General features: G+C 36.5%; 1 protein-coding gene across 31 annotated transcripts in view; it reads right to left on the bottom strand.

Moving 5' to 3' along the window:
• Amph (amphiphysin) overlaps positions 1–22010 on the bottom strand; it is a 181963-nt gene that overhangs the window by 12019 nt on the left and 147934 nt on the right. For 4 of the 31 annotated variants that reach the window (XM_073955308.1, XM_073955304.1, XM_073955305.1 and 1 more), the window contains 4 exons: positions 18892–18973; positions 18712–18819; positions 4324–4833; positions 4042–4227 (listed from right to left, as the gene is read on the bottom strand). In XM_073955308.1, the coding sequence (XP_073811409.1) occupies positions 4042–4227; positions 4324–4833; positions 18712–18819; positions 18892–18973 (886 nt within the window). Of the gene's footprint in view, positions 1–4041; positions 4834–18711; positions 18820–18891; positions 18974–22010 lie in introns of all 31 variants that reach the window. The other 27 variants (XM_073955329.1, XM_073955326.1, XM_073955327.1 and 24 more) reach the window with 8 other exon arrangements.

Below are 22010 nucleotides of genomic sequence, written 5' to 3'. Positions count from 1 at the left end.
AAAATTTTAGCTAAAGTCCTCAAAATATCGAAAAATGGGGGTACCGTTATATGGGGGCTATTCTAAAATATGTACATATATTGATGATTTTTGATGGAGAAGTTTCGGGGTCACTGAGAACCTCAAAAGTCAAATTATAGCTAGTTCGGTCAAAAAATTAGCTAAAAATACCTTAAATCGGGAGGTACCGTTATATGGGGGCTATACCAAAACGTGGACCCATCTTTTTTTGTCATTGGGAACATCAGATGTCAAATTTCAGCTAATACGGTCAAAAAATTAGCTAAAATCCCCAAAATACCTTAAATCGGGAGGTACCATTATATGGGGGGCCATACCAAAACGTGGACCTATCTTGACAATTTTGAGTGGAAAAATTTCTTGGCCAATGGGAATCTCAAATGTCAAATTTCAGCTAGTTTGATCCAAAAAAATATAGCTAAAAGCCTCAAAATACCTTAAATCGGAAGGTACCGTTATATGGGACCTATAACAAGACGTGGACCTATCTCCACCAATTTTGTTGCAGAAGTTTTTTTACCTCTTGAAGCTCCAAGTGCCGAATTGGAAGCAATTTTGGCGGAAAATGTAGTTAAATTCTCAAAATACCTTAAATCGGGAGGTACCGTTATATGGGACCCATAGCAAAACGTGGACCTATTTTGACAATTTTGAGTGGAAAAATTTCTTGGCCATTGAGAACCTCAAATGTCAAATTTTAGCTAGTTCGGCCATAAAAAAGTTGCTAAAAGCCTCAAATACTTTAAATCGGGAGGTGCCGTTATATGGGACGTATACCAAAACGTGGACCTATCTCCACCATTTTTGTTGCAGAAGATGTTTGGCCTTTTGAAACTCCAAGTGCCGAATTGGAACCAATTTTTGGCGGAAAATGTAGCTTAAATTCTCAAAATACCTTAAATCGGGAGGTACCGTTATATGGGGGCCATACCAAAATGTAGACCTATTTTGACAACTTATTGTAGAGAAATATCTTGGCCATTGAGAACCTCAAATGTAAAATTTTAGCTAGTTCGGTCAAAAATGTAGTAAAAACCTTCAAAATACCTTAAATCGGCTGGTACCGTTATATGGGGGCTATGCCAAAACGTGGACCTATATAGCCGATCTTCGAACTTGATTTGCCTATGAAAAAAGACACTCGTTTGCAAAATGTTGGCGTTCTGCCTTAATTATTGCGAACGCTAGAGTGATTACCATAGACGGACAAACGGACATGGCCTGATCGTCTTAGAATTATGTCCTGATCAAGAATATATATACTTTATATGGTCGCAAATGATTAGTTTGATGTGTTACAAACAGAAAAAGAACTTAATATAGCCTTCATACTATGATGGAGGGAGGGTTTAAAAAGGGAATGCGGCAAACATGATTTTTGGTAGGGTTATTTGCCATAATGGCGATCCGTATCATTTGTATGTTATGGGTAACAATCTTGACGCGATGTGAGGGCTTAAGGTCACAATCCCCCACCCAATCTTCTGGAAGCTTGGGCCGAGGAGATTGTGGCGGCCCAAAGGTTACCCACGTAGTGATCTCCTACGTAACAGAGATCCCCTAACGCCGGGGTGTCTGGGGAATCCGTGCCTATCGGTGTTTTAAGGTTTGCAGTTAGGGTACCAACTGTATTAGAACGGAGCCTCATTGAATACCTGGGCGCCTCAATGTAGTATAGACTTAGTTGACAAGTCCTTGCCATGGTACAGGAGGGCTATGCCATGGTCGACCTCCATTCCCCCATTAATCAATGACACATGGATCTGAACTCTTTTAAAAACAAAACAAAAATCACAAAAAATCCAAAACCCAATGATGACACGAAACTGCAACGCCCATGGACTATGATACGACCACGACCATATCTGACGAGATTCAACCTATGGTTGATAGGACAACATCTTCGGGAGGGGACGGACTAGTTCTACTCGTTGAGGACAGTCTTGCTGAGCAAAGTAGGCAGCTCCTGGCCATGTTGGAGCGGATGGTTTCCGCAAGCCCTAGTCGGAGATGTGTTTCTGATGAGGCCGAGGACAGTTTATCCGACGACGAACTCAACAACACAGTTGTTCCAGCAGCTGCAGTTGCGGATAAACTGTCCTCGAATTCAGCGGAAAGTACAAAACCTTCGGACACGGGATCACCATTAACCCGGGGTATCTGTACATCGGTCGTAGCCGATAGGCCAAACCTGCAGAGACAAAATGCCACTGTGGAGGAAACCACGACCAAAGCTTTGGACGACAAAGTTCCCACCACCTCAAGCATAACTGCAGATCGATTGGCAAAAGGCAAGGGGGGCTACCGAAGGTCCTTGCACTACCTTAAGAAGTGTATCGGCAGGGAACCTTCGACTATCTCGGTGAGGGACAGCAAATTAATCAAAATCAATCTTAAGGCGGTGAGCAAATACGAGAAAAAGTATCCTCAGCTACCCAAGAGAAATCCTGAGATTGATAGGCTATCCCTCATCCAGACGGTCGATAGGATCTTGCTGTCGTCAACGCCATCATCTACTCCCACTTTCTATAAAGGTCAAACCACGAGGGATGGTGACTTGACCCAGCTCCCAGAGAAGCCATCATCGTCAGGAAAGAGGCCCCAAAACTCAGAGGAGGGGAGAACTGGGATGCCTGTCCCGGCTACGGTCCCTACACCTGGGTGCGTGGCACCTTCCAACCCCTCTTCATCAAAAAACCCAGTGAAGAGGGTTAGATCCACGGAGAAACCACACCCTATGGCCAAAAGACCCATCCCGAGACAGGACTCAAAGCCATCCACCTCCTCTGCCCGTTGCCAAACGAACGAGAGCGAGAAGTGAACTGCTACTAAGGCAGCCTCTCAGGCCAACTTAAGTCACAAGGTGACTCCTCGCTCTCCTCCCAAGAGTAGCGGGAGGGGAAAAAGGAAGACGGACAGACCGTTGGTGCCGGATGAACTGCGCATAGCGGTCATCGACAATCTGATCCTGAAGGCAAGATCAGTGACAAACACTGATTGAGAATCAGCTGCGGTAGATAGTGTTTGCAGGTGAAGGGGAGCCTCCCAAACACACTCACTTCGGCAGTGCAGCTCCTTTCAGAGGCATCAAGATCATCTGCTGTGAGAACAAGGAATCTTTAAACTTCCTTGTTAGCACAATAGATGGCGTATGAACTCGACGCCAAAAATATCGAAACTTTTGGGGTATTCCCAGCAAAAATGCCCATTACAGAACCCCATAGTAACCCATTATTTTTGCAAGGGCATGACGCGCGAAATAAGTAGTAAGGCCACTTAAATAAGTAGTTAAATAAGAAGTCACGACTTTTAGTAATTTGTTATTTAACTACTTTTTTAAGTGGTCAAAAAATAACTCCATACATATGCGACGTGCCCTTGTTAAAATAATGGCTTAGTAGGGGGTTTTGTAATGAGTACTTTTGCTGGGTTTATCTAAACGATTGTGGACGCCCGGAATAAATAAATGCCTACGATTTGCTAATAACTTTGATTTCTTGGACTTTTCCCAAGTAGGTACCTGAAGGAATGGACCGTCCTAGTGCATTTTGATACTGGAATTTATCTTGGGAGTCATTACTTTTGATAGTTATCGCGCTTTTGGCAGCAGGAGATTTGAAGAAAACCGTGTTCGACATTTTTTTTGTGCCCGAAAAACATTGCACATCACCACTCTCACACATATGTATGTAAATATATAATTCTTCTTGAAAAAAAATATACAAAATAAGGAAATCAATAAACATAAAATAGGAGATAGGTTCAGGCCATAGGACAATATAAAGGAAGATATAAACAAACAATAACAAATATCCCACATACAATTGGCATATCACATCAGCCGCAGGCTCATATTTTGTAAACCCTTTTTGTAATATTTCCCATTCCAGTTTTTTTTCTACTACAGAAAAATTGAGAGAGAGTGATATTGATATTGAGAGAAATACACAGGCATAGACAAAACAGTCAGCCAGACAGACAGACAATCAGAGTAAAACGGACAAACGCTGTTGTACTCACCCTTGGGTATTTCGTAGATTTGCTCATCTTCATCATCTTCAAAAGGATTTTTACTCTGTTCAACTAAATTGCTACTTCTATTTCTATTCAGATCATTGTCATGATTCAAATGATTATTACCTCCTGATTGTGTTTTAGCGTTTTCATCATCTTGGTTGTTACTGGCCGTTGTTGTTGGTGCTGATGCTGCGGTGGAATTAGGCATATTATTGGCATTGGCATTAGTGGATTTGTTTCCTCTGGCTGGCAGGGAAGTTGTTAAATCACTTTCATTAGCATTACCATTTGTGGTTGTGGTGTTCGTGGTGATGGTGCTGGTGGTGGTACCTGCAGCTGCCTCCTCATCATTGTTGTTACCATTATCATTGCCATTGAGCTGTTGTCCTTCGGTGGTTTTAATTATTTTCTCTTCTGTGGTTATGGTCTTGGTTATCGTTGTGCTAGTTTCATTATTCATATCCTTATCCAAATCTTTGGTGATGCTTTCCATGTTATTGGCACTGGTAGTTACTGTTTTTTCTTCTGTGGTAGAAGTTGATCGTCTGGCCACCAACTCAGGCATTGCATTGCCATTGGGATTCACGTTCATTGCATGCTGTGGTGTATTGGTATTGGAATCGACTGCTGTGGCATCACTTACCAAATTGCCAATACTCGTTCTTTCGGCGGCTGGACCACTGGGTGAGCTGGGTGTCATTGATGCTGCTGCAGCGGCGGCGGCTGATGTTTCTGGTGTTGGAGAAACATTATCAGGTCTGGGTTCTTGTGTAGAAGAAGTACTTGGTGATGGTGCTATTTTTTGATTAGTTTTTTGTTTGATTTGTTGTTGGGTATTTTTGATATATTTATGGAAAAGTTGGGTTGTGGAGTATGTTTTTTTTTTTTTTTGGTTTGGTTCAATTGAAATAATGCATTTGATAGAATTGTGTGCAAACAGTTATGTTTTTTGGTTGTTGGTTTTTGTGTTATTTCAAGTGATTAGGAATTATTTTAATACATTCCAATAAGAAAAAAAAATAAAATAAATGCAACACAAATTTACATAAAAAATAGCAAAAGAAAAAGTAACGAAAATAAAATAACAACAACATCATTATTATTATTGTTAATATCATCAATAACATCATTAACAACGCATCATCAAGTCAAGTAAATGTTGCAGCAGTGTTGGGATAAAGGAATAGAAAAAAGAAAGAAAATAAAACATTTCAGCTCAGCTCATGCAATATTTTAATTAAATTTACTTATTCTGTTGTTGTTCTGTTTTAAATTGCTTTGCTAACAATTTAATTTAATTGGCTAATTTGTAAACGAAAAATTTGATTTTGTTTGATTTTCATGCACAGCAGCAGCAAGCAGAATATTGCATAGTTTTTTTTAAGCAAAGCATATAGGGTTTTTAGAAATATTTTTATAAATATATAAATATATGTATGTACGAACCTTACAATATAAAATACAATCCAATTTGTTTTATTTTTTGTTGATTTTTATTTATTTCATTTTGTTCATTGCAAAAGAAGCTTTTGTGGGCTCTGTATTGACAATACACAAAAATCAAAGCATACTTTTAGGCGTTTGCTGGTTTTAAAGGAAATTAATTGCAATAAGCAATTTTGTTATTTGCCTTCATTTTTGTTCGGATTTAAACGTTTTGTTGTTGTTGTAGTTGCTACATAATCAATAATTTCGTATTAAATTATTTGAAATTTCTTTTAAAAAGGCCGAAAACACGTACAGAAGTAGATTTCTCAAAAAAGGAAACAAAAAATATAAAACGACATAAATTAACCCCAAAAAACCGTACAAATTAAGTGCTTCCAAGTCTCGTGTGAACAAACTTTAAGTTGTGTCAGCAGGTGTGGTGCCGAATGTTGAAGTTTCTTTTTCTTAAACCGTTTTGCTTATTAAAGTATATAGGTTTATAATTTATATTGGTTGAAGAGAGACATTTGCAAGAGAAATACGCACAGTTTGGTATCGTGATACCACTTTATAACAATAAATTTAAAACTCAACAAAAGATCTTCATTTTTTAAATACATTTTAATCAATATTTCGACCGGGTTTTTGGTGGATTAAAACATATCTTTGAACTCTATTAAGTTCAAACTAATTTGCATATTTAGGTTTGAACGAAACATCACCATTTCAACCAACTACTTCTTGTGTTGTTATAAATTGTTTTTGTTAGTTTTCCTATAACCAAATATTGTATTGTTATTTATCTAGTAGTTCCAATACTCCTTTAAACCATTTCTACAAACACCAAGTATACCAATCATTTAGTCCTCTACATTATTAAACCAAAAATAATGTTTTACAAATTGGAGTGTACATTAAATTGAGGTTATTTTTTTTTTCTTAACAGCTAAACATAATGATTTAGAGATAATTATAAATTGCCAAAAGGAAAATATTTTATATGTATATACAAATGAAAAGGATTTAAAGAAAATTTCAAAAAAAAAAAAACAAGTAAAAAAGTGCCTTCAGATATATACCCTCAGCCAATGTGAAGTGAAACTTTCACCTACGGACAGATCGAATGTATTTAAGGTCTCTTCAGAATTGTGTGACCCTTTTTGGACATTTGAACTTGCCGACAAACATGTGGATTAAGAATTAACTGCACTAAGGCACAAATGTTGAACCTTTGTGGGGGAGGTACCCGTAACACCTTTCGGGCTATTTTCCTAAGAAATATGGACTTGCCCATGAAAAAACCTTTACCGTCGTAATGGAGGTAGCGAATGCAAATCGTATCAACAAAAATCAAAGTTAATCGAGAGCAGGTCTTAAAGTGAACTTATCCGAAATTTTGTGTGGGAGGTACCAGAAGGAGTATACAAATATTCGAACCTGATCTATATCTGGTACATATATAAGGATGTGCAAAGTATGGATTACATCGGTCACTCCCTTCAAGAGTTATCGTGCGCACAATTTGTCCGAACATGTTTGAACTTTTGTGGGGGAGGTACCAGAAGGAGTGGAACGATATGGGTTATCTTCGAATTTAAACTATGTTTGGACAAAATATTACGAAGGCCAAATTTTGGACCGAATCGGCAGATCCGTTCGAGAGTTACCTTGCGCTCCATCCACTACACACGGTGATATAGCATCTTTCAGGATATTTTCTCGGGAAGTATGGACTTGCCCCTAATGAAACTTGTACCGTCGTATGAGGGGCAATGAATACAAGTTGTTGTAACAAAAAGCAAAGCGATTCGAGAGCAGGTCCTAATCTGAACTTATCCGAAATTTTGTGTGGGAGGTACACGAAGGAGTGGACCGATTGAGTTCATTTTGGAAACTTATCTAAGTTTAGTAGAAATTTCACGATGTGCAAAGTATGGGCCAAATCGGTTACTTCCTTCAAGAGTTATCGTGCGCACAAATTTTCCGAACATTTTCGAACTTTTGTGGGGGATGTACCGGAAGGAGTGGACCGCTATAGCCCATCTTCGAACTTAAACTTAGTTTGGACAAAATATTACGAAAGCCAAAGTTTGGATCGCATCGGTTGATCCGTTCGAGAGTTATCGTGCGCACCAGCCAGCCAGACAGACAGACAGACAGACGGACGGACATTGCTCAATCGACTCAAAATTGTCTGAAACACATTTCGTCCAAACATACTTGGGGTCTAAAACCATTATTTCGATGAGGCACATTTTGCCCGTATGAAAGTGTATATACCCTCGTTAGCATAAATGCTGAGGGTATAAAAAAATTGTCTAAAATTGTCCAAAAAAGAAATTTACTGATATACACCAAGGCACATTTATATAAGGTAGAAGCGGCAATCAGCAGTATTTTTATTTATTTATTTTTTTTTGTAAATTTGGTTTTCATGAAATTTTGAAACTTCGAAATTTTCTACCATAAATACTTATTTTCATCCTAAACGTGTTATAAAAATGACCTATGACAATTCTGAATGCTTTATATTTACATTTTGATTCAAATTTGTTCTATTTTAGAGGATTTTCAAAATGTATTTATGTTTTTCCTGAGAACATTTTTATATATTGACATTTAGTTTTCAATAAGAACAATGTGGTTTTTTTTTAATTTGTTAGTTGTTGTAATTAATGCATCTACCTTATATAAATGTGCCTTGATATACACCATTTTCACATGTAATTCGAGGAATTTCAGTTATAATTCGAAATATTTCACTTGTAATTTCTAAAATTTCAATTGAATTTCGAATTATTTCATTTGTAATTTGAGAATCTCAATTGAAGTTCGAATAATTTCATTTATAATATGAATTTTTTCATTTGTAATTTAAATTTTTCCATTTGTAATTCGAATTTTTCCATTTAAAATTTGATTTTTTTCATTTGAAAATCGAATTATTAGGGCCAAATCTATAGCTAAAATCAAATCTATATTTCAAATTGAAATACATGTATTTTGTTTTTGTATTTTTGTACTAACACGCAGAGCCCTTACATTTGAAATTCGAATTATTCCATTTGTAATTTCAAACATTTTATTTGTAATTCGAAAAAAACCAATTATAAAAGCAATGCAACAAAAAAGTTTTCTGTTTCGAATTTCAAATTAAAAAATCAAATTACAAATGTAAAAATTCAAATTACAAATGGAAAAATTCAAATTACAAATGGAAAAATTCGAACAACAAATGAAAAATTTAAATTAAAAATGAAAAAAAAAATCGAATTTCAATTGGAATTCTCAAATTAAAAGTGAAATAATTCGAAATTCAATTGCAATTATCAACATACAAGTGAAATTTTACGAATTTCAAATATAATCAAATGAAATCTTCAAAATACATGTGAAAATGGTTTGTGCTAAAGATCTGGAAAGATTCGGGTAACCATGTCTGAGTGCTATCAGCGTGTCCGCAATTGGATTGAATTCTGAGTAGAGAATTAAATAGTTATGGATAATTTAGAGTATCTGAAGGGAGAGTGAGTCTCGATTAAACATCGTAGAGCCTGCCTTTGAACCCTGAATCGCCGAAGTCTTTGATGAATAAACTCTCCTAACATTGATAACCTCCGTAAATACTTGATCAGCGAATTTGTCTCTATAATATCCAGACTTTTCACCAAATAGATGAAGTTTATTAGGCCCTGATACATAATTTATGATGAAGATCTGGAAATAAATTTTAGCTAAATCCACCTGTCGGGGAAGCATGTTTGAGTGCTATAGGATATTTTAATTCTCAGTAGAGTCAGGGATAATTCAGCGCCATATTAGAACATCGAGGTAAATTTCGTAGTGCCTATTTACCCCAAATCGATGGAGTATTTGTGTTTCGCTTTACTAAACGAGACTCGAATTTTTTGTTTGCAGTAGCCGAAGCCTAAACTAACTTGCCTCCAAATTTATCCCGGACAAGCAACAATTCGGATAAAAGTTAAGTTCTCCAAGAGCATTGTTACCGCTTCTATGTCTCGACCGATAAAAATGTGGAGCCGACTAAATATACATATATTTTACGAGCTCCTAAAACGAACATGTGACTGATGTGACTGTCGCTCTATAGTCAAAAGTGAAACGGGGACAGGCCTTTGAACCCCGAATCGGCGAAGTCTTTGTTGAATAAACTCTCCTAACATTGATAATCTCCTTAAATACTTGATCAGAGAATTTGTCTCTTTAATATCCAGACTGATACAGAATGTATGATAAAGATCTGGAAATAAATGTTAGCTAAACTTTCACCCTTCGTGGAAGCATACCTGAGTGTTGCACACAAACGCGTCTACAGAATATTTTAATTCTCAGTAGAGAGTCACGGATAATTCAGCAACATATACCCATATTAAAACCGCGAAGTAAATTTCGTAGTGCCTATTTATCCCAAATCGATGGAGTATTTGTCTTTCGCTTTACTAAACGAGTAAACGAGGGCTAAAATAACTCGTCTCCAAATTCATCCCGGAGTTTGAAACAATTCGGATATAAGCTGAATTCTCCAACATCATCCTTACCGCGTCTATGTTCCGGTCGATGAAAAAGAAGAGCAGACTAAATATATATTTTACGAGCTCCTAAAAGGAAAGAGTGACCGATGTGACCCTGACTGTCGCTTGGAAAACGAATAGCCAACCTTTTTTGGTTCTATAGTCAAAAGTGGAACGGAGGCTGGCCTACAAAAAAACTTGATAGTTAGCTGCCCCAGGTTCAAACACCCCGTAACACATAAAACTACGTGATCCTTACGAGATTTATTCACAAGATGTGATAGATCTATATATATCATGAAGATCCCCCTTAACATGTCTGAGCGAAAGCATGCCATTGTGTTGCTATACCGGAAGAATCTTTGTCTCCTCATGTAGATGGTCCCATGGCAGCGGGTTCTTTCGTACCGGATTGACCCGAAACCATAGTGTTTCGGCCAGCGGCTGCCAACCCAGCATTAAACCTATGCTCCTACGTTGGTTTCATGCTGCTACAACAACAACTAAAGACATCTGGAGGCACCTTGTAGACGTTCTCAGGGCAGCATTCTGACAAGTTTGAATATTTTCTATCGTGTTGCACTTGTACTTGTATTCGCGGACCATACTAGCGCCGCATAGCTTACCACAAATCGACCTATCGCGTTATGTGTGGTCAACAATGTTTCTTTATCTGTACCCCACGTACTGTCGGCTAGGGACTTGTGGACCTTGTTCCTACATCTCTATGGTAATGCTGAATAGAGTTGTATAGTTCATGAACGAACTAGTTCAATTGAACGATTCATTGAAAAGAGCGTATGAACTAGATCAGTCGATATAGTTCATTATAGTTCAATAGCTCACTGAGCGCCGACCGAAAGATCCACAAAGAACGAACGATTCACAATCTAGTTCAGCATGCCATAAAGTGACGCCGTCCTCTGTGCTAAGTGACGCCTTCGTAATGTAATAAGTTTTGTTTATGTTTTGGATCAATGTGAAGTGTCATCCCCCATTGTAATAAAAATAAATTTTAAGAGCATTTTAAACACATCGTATCCCAATATATCGAATCCATTACCTATTCAATGTGTCTTGTTTTGGATAGAAAAAAGGAAAAAAAAAGAAACATACTTACAGTGTTAATTTCTACAAACACACAACGTAAGGTTTTTTGCCAGCCACTTAAATGAAATTGTAATTACATTTTTTCGAAGGATGTTTTTTTCTAAACTTAATCTTTATGAATGGAATAACAATATCTAAATGTAATATTTTTGTAGTTTAATTATACTATTCTAATGTTTGTTCCTATTTGATGTATGTATGTATGTGTTTTCATCAAGAGAACGATTAAGAGCTCGTGAACGATTCTGATCCGAATGATTGAACTGGATAGTGAACTATGAACTAGATTACTGAACTAGTTCAGTTAAAAGAGCTGAGCTATTGAACTAGATCTTTCAAATGAACTAGATTGTACAACTCTAATGCTGAAACAAACAGCTGGATGTGCCGGGAGTCAAGTACCTCACTAAAGTTCTCAACCTGTCCCTATCCACCCACATCGTTCCCGAAGGCGGGGTAGGTTGATTCCGCTACCTAAGCCAGGCAAGGATACCAGCAAAGGTGAATCGCACAGACCGATTTCGATTTTGTCGCCAGTAGCAAATACCCTTGTGGCTTTAGTCCTCGCCAGCGTTAGAAAAAGCTATCCAGTTGCCGATCATCAGTATGGTTTCCGTAAGCAGTAGAGTTGGGTAATCTAGTTCCTTGTACTAGTGCCAAAACGTATGAGTAACATCGTGAAATATAACGTGTGATATTAAGTATTGTTCAAAGAAAAATGTGGGCCATTGGAACTGCCAAGTGAACTATATAGTTTCATATAGTTCCTTTGGCACAACTCTAGTAAGCAGCCCGCCACGACAACAGCGCTACACGCCATCTCCACAGATATTAGTCGAGGACTCAACTAGAGCAAGCCGTCTGATAGAACAGTGATGGTGGCGCTTGACTTATCAAAAGCTTTTGATACTGTCAATCACTCCACGCTGTTGAGGGTGCGACAACCCTCCGGCCAAATTTGAAACGTTAGATAATTATAGGACCATTATATCAGGACTTGCCCGCGAGAAACATCATATCGCTCTAAACAGGGCTACTAGGAGCAGAGAACTGCGTAAGTAGCTGATTTTGACACTCATAAGCCACATGCAAAAAAACAAGCGTATGTGCGGCTTGCTACTCTAAAAAATAAATGCAAGTGTTGCTTGCCATTCTCAAAATATGTACGAGTGTGGCTAGCCACTCAAAAAATAAGTTATTTAAAAATGGATACTTTTTGACACTTGCGTATGCTTTGCCAAGTAGTTTTAAATACGCATTTACATTTTCTGTTTTACTTTCTTGCTCATCGCACATCAAGTGTTGTTTTCAACCCTTGTAATTCAACCGTTTGTCTTATGTTCTCCGAGAGAGTGAGAGCAAAAATAATTTTCTAACACTGATTTTCAAAGGTTAGAAGAGCATTCGAAAGCACGCATAACATTCCAAGCAAATAAAGAAAATTACACGCAAACGAAACAACAAAAAATAAAATTAGAAATGTTTATTTTTTGTAATGTTGTGTGTGTGCTTCCACTTGATAAGTTACTTGGCAAACTATCTGCGATTGCGAGTTTTGTAACAGTGCAAAATATGATGAATACTTGTTTTACTTATTACGCACAAGCAACGGTCTTGATGCGTCGCAAGTATTTTTGGTGGTGGTGGAAAAAATACAGAGTGCAAGAAAACACACGCATTAAAAAAGCAAAAGGCCCAAAAAACTTGTGCGTGCACAATTGGCTTACGGGGACAAGTAACTCATTGATGATCTCTGACTAGGAGTACCTTCGAAAAAATGTCCAAAAGATTCTCACACAGTCCCTAAACCGCACTTAAACAAAAATATTGATCATTTGTGTGGGTGTAAGTAAGTAATGGATCGATAGGGTTCACTTTTGAATATAAACTAAGTTTGGACAAAATAATTCGAGATGCAATGTTTGGAACAAATCGGTTGGTCCGTTTATGAGATATTGCGCATATTGTGAATATTTTCCAACTTTTGTGGAGGAGGTACCGAAAGGAGTGCGCCTATAAGCACCATCTTCGAATTTCGTCTAATGTTAGAAGATATATTACGATATGCAAAGTATTCGTTTCGGGAGTTGTCGTGCGCACCAGCCACTACACATCCTGGCCGTAGGGTTTTTTTACAGTTTTCGGGTCATTTTTTCAAGAAGTATGGACTTGCCACTGAAAAAAACTTGTTCCATTGTAATAGGGGCCCTGATTGCAACCTGTTGCAAGAAAAATCAAAGGGATTCGAGAGGTGGTCTTAAACTGCACTTTTCCGAAATTTTGTGTGGGAGGTATCCGAAGGAGTTGACATATATAGTTCATATGCTAACCTGATCTATGTCTCGTAGAAATATTACGATGTCCAAAGTGCGGACCAAATTGGTTACTGCTTCGAGAGTTATCGTGCGCACCATTTTAGCGAAAAGTTTTGAACTGTGGGAGGTACCCAAAGGAGTGGACCTATATGGCCCATCTTAGAACTTGATTTAAGTTTGCGTAAAATATTACGACTGCCAAATTTTTGATCGAATTGGTTTATCCATTGGAGAGTTATCGTGCGCTGCATCCACTACACATGGTGCCTTAGCGGGTTTTTACAGCTTTCGAGTCATTTTCTCAGATATTATGGACTTGCTCCCGAAAAAACTTGTACCGAATGCAAGCTGTTACAACAAAAATCAAAATAATTCGAGAGGAGGTCCTTAAACTGCAATTTTCCCAAATCTTGTGTGGGAGTTACCCGAAGGAGTGGACCGTTCTAGTCAATATTCGAACTTGATCTATGTCTGGTAGAAATATTATGATGTGCAAAATATGGGCCAAATCGGTTAGTCCCTTTGAGAGTTATCGTGCGCAAAAATTTCAACTATTGTGGGGGAGGTACCCAAGAGAGCGGACCGACATGACCCATCTTCGGACTTAAACTAAGTTTGGAAAAAATATTATGAAATACAAATTTTGGACCAAATCGTTTAAGCCGTTCGAGTGTTATCGTGCGCTCCAGCCAGACATACGCACAGGGATAAATCGACTCCGAATTTTCTCAAAGGGACACGGTGCTCTTGAAACAATTTTAAATGGAAGGTGCTTACACCTTGGAAGTTTTTGCGGATTCTGAAACTACAATGTTCATAGATGAGAAAAATCAAAAAAACAAAAAAAAAAAAAAAATCGCCGGAGCGCTTTTTAAATAAATCGCGATTTAAGTTGACATTTTTAGTAGTTGTTTAGGTTTTCACGATTTTGTTAAGAAACCGCAAGTCCTATCAAAATAGGACTAAAGAAAATGTTGTAGCTATGAAAATTCTCTACAACATCGACCTTTATGGTATTTTAGTAGTCTTTACCATTTTTGAGATATAGAAGTTCAAATTGGGACAATGCACTGACTGTATCGCTTCCTTATAAAACAATATCATGAAGGGTGCGCATTTACTAAATTTTGATGAAAACCGCTTACACAGGGAAAGTTTTTGTGAATTCTGAAACAGCAGTGTTCATAGATGAGAAAAATCCAAAAACAAGAAAAAATCGCTGTAGAGATTTTTAAATAAATCGCGGTCAAAATTCACATTTTTAGGTGTTTATTAGGTTTTCACGATTTTGGTGGGAAACCGCAAGTCCAATCGAAATGGAGCTAAAGAACATGTTGTAGCTGTGAAAATTCTCTAGAGGATTGACCTTTATCATATGTTCCCGGCCTGTACCATTTGTGAGATAAAGAAGCTCAGTTTACATTTTTAGGGTTTTTTGTTAGGGTTTCGCGATTTTTTTTTATTTATTTATTTTCAAATTCATATATGATACAAAAGCCAAAAAAGGCCAATTCAATGTATGTATCTTAATACAAAATAACCTGAGTTAAAGGTACAAATAATAAAATCAATCAATAAATACACAAAAGTTAATGTTTAGTTTTTATGTTAGTTGGCTCCCCAGCCATAAATCAATATACAAAATTTCATAAACAACAAAATGTACCCAGTAAGTGACAGAAAAGTTAATTATTACCTAGGAAATGTCTCAAAATTTTCAAGCGAAAAGCATTATTACTATGAGAGAAAATCCGTAGTTCAACAGGCAGTGTATTCCAACATCGAGCTACCCTGACCAAAAAAGATCTAGAGTAAACATTTTTACTAATTAAAGGAATATAAATTTGAGGGTTCCTAGGAAATTGTGAAAAAGAGAATATTTTTTGCTTGAATACGGTAAGTCTTATCGATATGGGACCTGAGAAAATCCTAAAGCTGTGAAAATTCTCTACAAGACTGGCTTTAGTAACTTATCCTAAGTTGTAACATTTTTTAGATATATAAGTTTAAGTTGGGAATTTGCAGTCATGACATGGCGATACAGCGCTCCGGCGATTTTTTTTTTTGTTTTTTGATTTTTCTCATCTATAAACATTGTAGTTTGAGAATCCGCAAAAACTTCCGAGGTGTAAGCACCTTCCATTCAAAATTGTTTAAAGAGCACCGTGGGGATTTAGCAAAAACATACTTGGGGTCTAAAACCAGTAGGTCAATGAAGCACATTTTATCCATATGAAAGTGTATATATCATCGTTAGCATAAATGCTGAGTGTATACAAAATGTTTATACCCTCAGCATTATTCAAAATAACACTGTACAACACAAAAAATAATTACAAGATAATTCGGCCAGATTATGAAAGAGGACCGAAAAAAAGAAGACACCTGTATCGGCGTTTTGAAAGTTTACGTCGGGAAGTAACCTAAACAGGCGTGTCAAGTTTCGCACATTTCTACAGGTTTTGAAATATTCGACATCAGATTCCTTGGAATCCTTGCATTTTAGGTATAAAGTGTCTTTGGCACTATTACTGACAACAATGCGGGGTATCTTTTTATGAAAAAAATTAACCCTCATGCGAGTCACCAAAGGGGTCTTTTTGGCCCCTTTTTCCAAAAACGTTAAAAACTCTTTTGAAATGTGATCGAATCAGATCAAAATATTCTACAAAATTATTTGTCATAAAATTTTACTATAGGTCCCCGAATACACCAAAACTATAAATCGGACCTAAACACCAGGAATCTGCCAAAAGTAAAATCACGTTTTAGGGTTAATGTTGTACTTTATCTGAGTTTATTAAGTTTTGTCCCACAAAACTTCATTCTAGATAGAAGACGTCAAAGACAAAAATAATCTCCATCAAATTTCAATGTAAGTCGCTGAATAAATAAAATATGTATTTTCAATATATATCAAGAAAATATAAACATCAAGTTTGCCAACAAAACACCCAAATATTTTTTTTTTAATAAATTTGTTTTGTTCTTTTTTCGAGTTGATGCATGAAAGTAACAAGAAATTTTGTTCTAGACAAAAGGTGTTAAAAGAAGAAATATTCTACACAAAATTTCATTGTAAGTCCTAGAACAAACTAGATATCTAAGTAAAATACTTTGTTAAGAAAATTACGTTACACAATTAGAGATTATAGGTAGAAATTATTTGTAAAACTTTTACACTCTCAATTAAAATTTATTCCATACTGAGTCAAAATCTCCTAAAATGCCTCACTTTTTGGAGGTTGTGTCAAAAGAAGAAATGTTCCAAATCAAATTTCATTATGAGTCTCTGAGCAAAAGAAATTTGTAGCTATAATATTTAACATCTCCAGAAGCTTTCGCTTTTTATATATGATTTAGGACCATATTCTACCGTTTTTATTCGAATGTTCGTTATCTGCGGTCACATAACACATTTTATTGATGTTTTTTTTTTATAATAAATTCTTTCAGAAGATTATGTGTGCTCGATCCAAACTGTTTTTGACCCCCAAAAAGTGAGGCATTTTAGGAGATTTTGACTCAGTATGGAATAAATTTTAATTGAGAGTGTAAAAGTTTAACAAATAATTTCTACCTATAATATCTAATTTTGCAACGTTATTTTTTAACAAAGTATTTTACTTAGATATCTAGTTTGTTCTGGGACTTACAATTAAATTTTGTGTAGAATATTTCCTCTTTTAACACCTTTCGTCTGGAATTAAATTTCATGTTACTTTCATGCATCAACTCGAAAAAAGAACAAAACAAATTTATTCAAAAAATAGTTGGGTGTTTTGTTGGCAAACTTGATGTTTCTATTTTCTTGATATATATTGCAAATACATATTTCATTTATTCGGCGACTTATATTGAAATTTGATGGAGATTATTTTTGTCTTTGGCGTCTTCTATCTAGAATGAAGTTTTGTGGGACAAAACTTAATAAACTCAGATAAAGTACAACATTAACCGTGATTTTACTTTTGACAGATTCCTGGCGTTTAGGTACGATTTAGAGTTTTGGTGTATTCGGGGACCTTTAGTAAAATTTTATGACAAATAATTTTGTAGAATATTTTGATCTGATACGATCACATTTTAAAGGAGCTTTTAAACGTTTTTGAAAAAAGGGACCAAAAAGACCCCTTTAGTGACTCGCATGAGGGTTAATTTGTTTCATAAAAAGATACCCCGCATTGTTGTCAGTAATATTGCCAAAGACACTTTATACCTAAAATGTAAGGATTCCAAGGAATCTGATGTCGAATATTTCAAAACCTGTAGAAATGGGCGGAACTTGCCACGCCTATTTAGGTTACCTCCCGGCGTAAACATTCAAAACGCCGATACACGTGTCTTATTTTTTTCGGTCCTCTTTCATAATCTGTGCGGGTTTTCTTGTAATTTTAAAAAAAAGTTCGATTTTGTTGTACAGTGTTATTAAAGATTATAATGACGAATCAATCCCTGAATTTTGTATTGAATGTCGTAAAGGTTTTATATATTTTAAATTTTCTTCTAGAGATAAGTTTTTTGAATAATAGTTTTCGAAATTTAGAAATCAATTTATAAAAATTAATGCTTTAAATTAAACAAAGCAAAAAAATAAAATTGTATATACAAATAAAATAGTCATTCATAATACACAAGTTTTGCAAGTATGTAATTTGCTTGTAAGCTAGCATGAATGCATTTATATATTTTTCATATATTTTTATAAGAATATATATGTAGCAGTAAATTATAAATTATATAGTATATTGTATTTGAAAGAACGATATATGAATTTGAAAGCTATGCATATCGCAGTTATGATTTTAGCAATGATTTAGTGTTTAGTTTTTTACTATTTGTTTTTTTTTTGGCAATTTTTTTTTTTATTTTCAAAAATTATTTTTTTAAAAGAGAGAAAGAAATAATAAGAAAACATGAAATAAAGCAAAGAAATAAAACAAAATCAAATTTTTCTGTTAAATTAAATTAAAAATGAAAAGGAATATGTGGTGAGGAGAAACAACTGTTCTCCTTAAAAATAATGAATTTCAAAATTTAAACTAAAAGTTTTTTTTATTTCAACCAAAACAACTTGGGTTAATTTTTGTTTTTATACCAAAACAACGAATAACAAACGTATTAAAAAAATAATGTATAAAAAAACAAACTCAAAAACAAATTAAAAAATAACAAACAACAAATTTTTCATAAATTAAATTGGCAACTAAATTTGGACAAGGGGATTTGTTCTTTTTTTCCTCTAGTATTTTGTTTTCAAATTTGTTGTTTTTTCTGGTAATACTTACGATTGGTAGAACCATTGGTATTTTGATATTGAATGCTGTTGCTAAGATTGGCATCGTTCATTTGTTTGACTGGTGATTGTACAGGACTGGAAGCTTTGATGGCATTGGCTAGAATTGTTAGAAATGGAATTTAAAAATAAGTACCATAACGGCATAGTATTGATTAATGTTTGTACTTACATGTAATTTTTCTCAGAGTATTTGAACCGCGTTGTGATTCTGTTGCCAATTTGTCAACAATGGCCTCAAGTTCGGAGTAAATCTGTAATAAGAATATTTATTGTAATTGGTTTTGTTGAAGATTATAAGATCAGAGATGATTGCTTAAGTCGGGGGTATTCTCTCAAGTACAAAAGGATATTTAAAAATATAATTCCAAAAACTCACACCCAGGTGTTGACTACATACATCGACGTACATTGGGAACGCGAAGACTACCTTCTAAGCAAAGACTACCATTTCTGAAAATTGTAAAACGATGCTCAAACAACCCTCAAACTGCACTTTAGCGAACATTTTAAACTTTTTTGGTTGAGATACTCGAAAAAGTTTCCAATACAGAGAACTTTGGAACTCGATTTACATTTACATATTACAATGTGAAAAGTTTGGATAAATGTTAGTTACACCTTTAGATAGTTTTCCCGGACCATGTTGTTGTTGTTGTAACAGTGTTTATTATTATGTTTGTATGTTCATGCTTCTGTTCAATCTGGCTCTTGGTCTATCTCCAGTACCAGGAAAGTGGCTGCTTCGATGGGATGTAACCACAGATCCGCTGGAGTTAGATGAGTAGGTTTGTCTGGGCAGTTGAAAAGGTGTTTTGTGTCGTGCGGGCCCATGCCGCATACTGGGCAGATGTCTTGCACGGCGCGGTCGATTTCCGCCCAAAAAGAATTTAGGCGACTGAGCGTAGTTGAGCCAAAACTACTGTAGTTTGTCGTGGCAGCTGACGCTCCTCAGCCGCGATAGATGGGCCGGACCATCAGCTATTTTAGTTGATCATCGTGAGAGTTTTCGGGTCATTATGTCAGGAAGTGTGGAATTACCACAAAACTAATTATATTGCTGAGATCGTCTACAGACAACAGATGACCTCTTAGTGCCTTCAATGGACAACAGAGGTTTTCTAGAGACAACAGAATGCATATTGGGGTCTTCTATACACAACAGATCACCTCTTCAGTTTTTCTGTAGACAACAGAAGTTGGCCTAAGGCCTTTTACAAACAAAGAAGACACTTGAGGTTTTCTAAAGACAACAGAAGACCTCTTGAGGTCTTCTAAAGACACCGGAAGACCACTTGAGGATTTCTGGAGACAAAAGAAGACCTTTTGGTGTCTTCAATTGACTTCAGAGGTTCTCGTAAGGTCTTCAATAGTCAACATAATACCTTTTGGGGTCTTCTATAGGCAGTAGAAAACGTTTTAAGGGTTTCTAGAGAAACAGAAGACCTCTTGGGGTATTCTATACACCACAGAAGATCTCTTGGTGTCATCTATACACAACATAAGACCTCTAAACGTCTTCTGTAGACAAAAGAAGACGTCTTGAGATCTTCTACTAACAAAATAAGACCTTTTCACGTTTTCTATAGACAACGGAGAACCTCCTGAGGTCCTCTATAGACAACAGAAAGTCTCTTAGGGTTTTCTAGAGACAACAGAAGACCTCTTGGGGTCTTCTATACACCACAGAAGACCTCTTGGGGTCTTCTCTACACCACAGAAGACCTCTTGGGTTCTTCTACACACAACATAAGACCTCTTCAGGTCTTCTGTAGACAACAGATGTCGTCCAGGGGTCTTCTGTAGACAACAGAAAACTTCTCGAGGTCTTCTATGGACAACAGAAAACTTCACGAGGTCTTCTATGGACAACAGAAGACCTATTGAGGTCTTCTAAGGACAACGGAAAACCTTTTGAGGTCTTCTAAAGACAGCGGAAGACATCTTGAGGTCTCCTAAAGACGACGGAAGACCTCATGAGGTCTTCTAAAGAAACCGGAAGACCTCTTGGGGCCTTCTATACAAAACAGATCTCCTCTTCAGTATTTCTGTGGATAACAGAACTCGCCTTAAGGTCTTCTAAAGACAAAAGAAGACCTCTCGGTGTCTTCCATGGACTTCAGAGGACCTTTTAATGTATTCATTTGACTATATAATACCTTTCGGGGTCTTCTATATGCAAGAGAAGACCTCTACACGTGTTCTTTAGACAAAATAAGTCGTCTGGAGGTCTTCTACAGACAAAATAAGACCTTTTTAGGTCTTCTATAGACAACGGAGGATGTTTTGAGAACTTCTATAGACAACATAAGACCCCTTAAGGTTTTCTAGAGATAAGAGAAGAACTCTTAGGGTCTCTAGACACAATGAAGACCTCTTCAGGTCTTCTGGACAACAGAAGTAGTGGCCTTGAGGACTTTTACAGACAAAATAAGACATTTTGAGGTCTTCTTAGGACAACAAAAAACATCTTTAGGCTTCTATGGACAACAGAAGACCTATTGAGATCTTCTACAGACAGCAGAATACTTCTTGCGTCTTCAGTAGACAACAGAAAGTCTCTTGGACTCTTCTTTGAATTACAACAGTCCCTAGGATCATTCTATGGACAAGAGAATAACTCTAGAATCTTCTAAAGACAACAGAAGACCACTGGGTTTTACTATAGACTACTGAAGACCTCTTGAGGTCTTCTGAAGATTACAGAAGACTTTTTGAAGTCTTCTACAGACAACAGCGAATCTCTTGGGGTATTCTGTGTCAACATGAGGCCCCTGGAAATATTCTAAATACAACAGAGGAGGTCCTCCGCAGAAAAGAAAGACGACAGAAGACCAATTGGGGTCTTCTAAAGACTACGGAAGACCTCTTGAGGCCTTATCAAGACAACAGAGGAGCTTTTGAGGTCTTCTACAGTCAAATGAATTCCTTTTGAGGTCTTCCATGGTCTTCAGAGGACCTCTTAAGGTCTTCAATAGACTACATAATAGGCAACGGAAGACCTCTACAGGACCTCTAAGACAACAAAAAACATCTTGAGGCTTCTATGGACAACAGAAGACCTATTGAGATCTTCTACAGACAGCATAATACTTCTTGCGTCTTCAGTAGACCACAGAAGACCTTTTGGACTCTTCTATGAATTACAAAAGTCCCAAGGATCATTCTATGGACATGAGAATACCTCTTGGATATTTTAAAGACAACAGAAGGTCACTGGGTTCTTTTATAGACTACAGAAGACCCCTTGACATCTTCTACAGACAACAGGGGACCTCTTGGGGTATTTTG

Source organism: Musca autumnalis, unplaced genomic scaffold (assembly GCF_047663935.1).
Source record: "Musca autumnalis isolate F117 unplaced genomic scaffold, ASM4766393v1 scaffold_5, whole genome shotgun sequence".
NCBI classification, from domain to species: domain Eukaryota; kingdom Metazoa; phylum Arthropoda; class Insecta; order Diptera; family Muscidae; genus Musca; species Musca autumnalis.
This window is presented reverse-complemented; position numbering and strand designations above follow the sequence as displayed.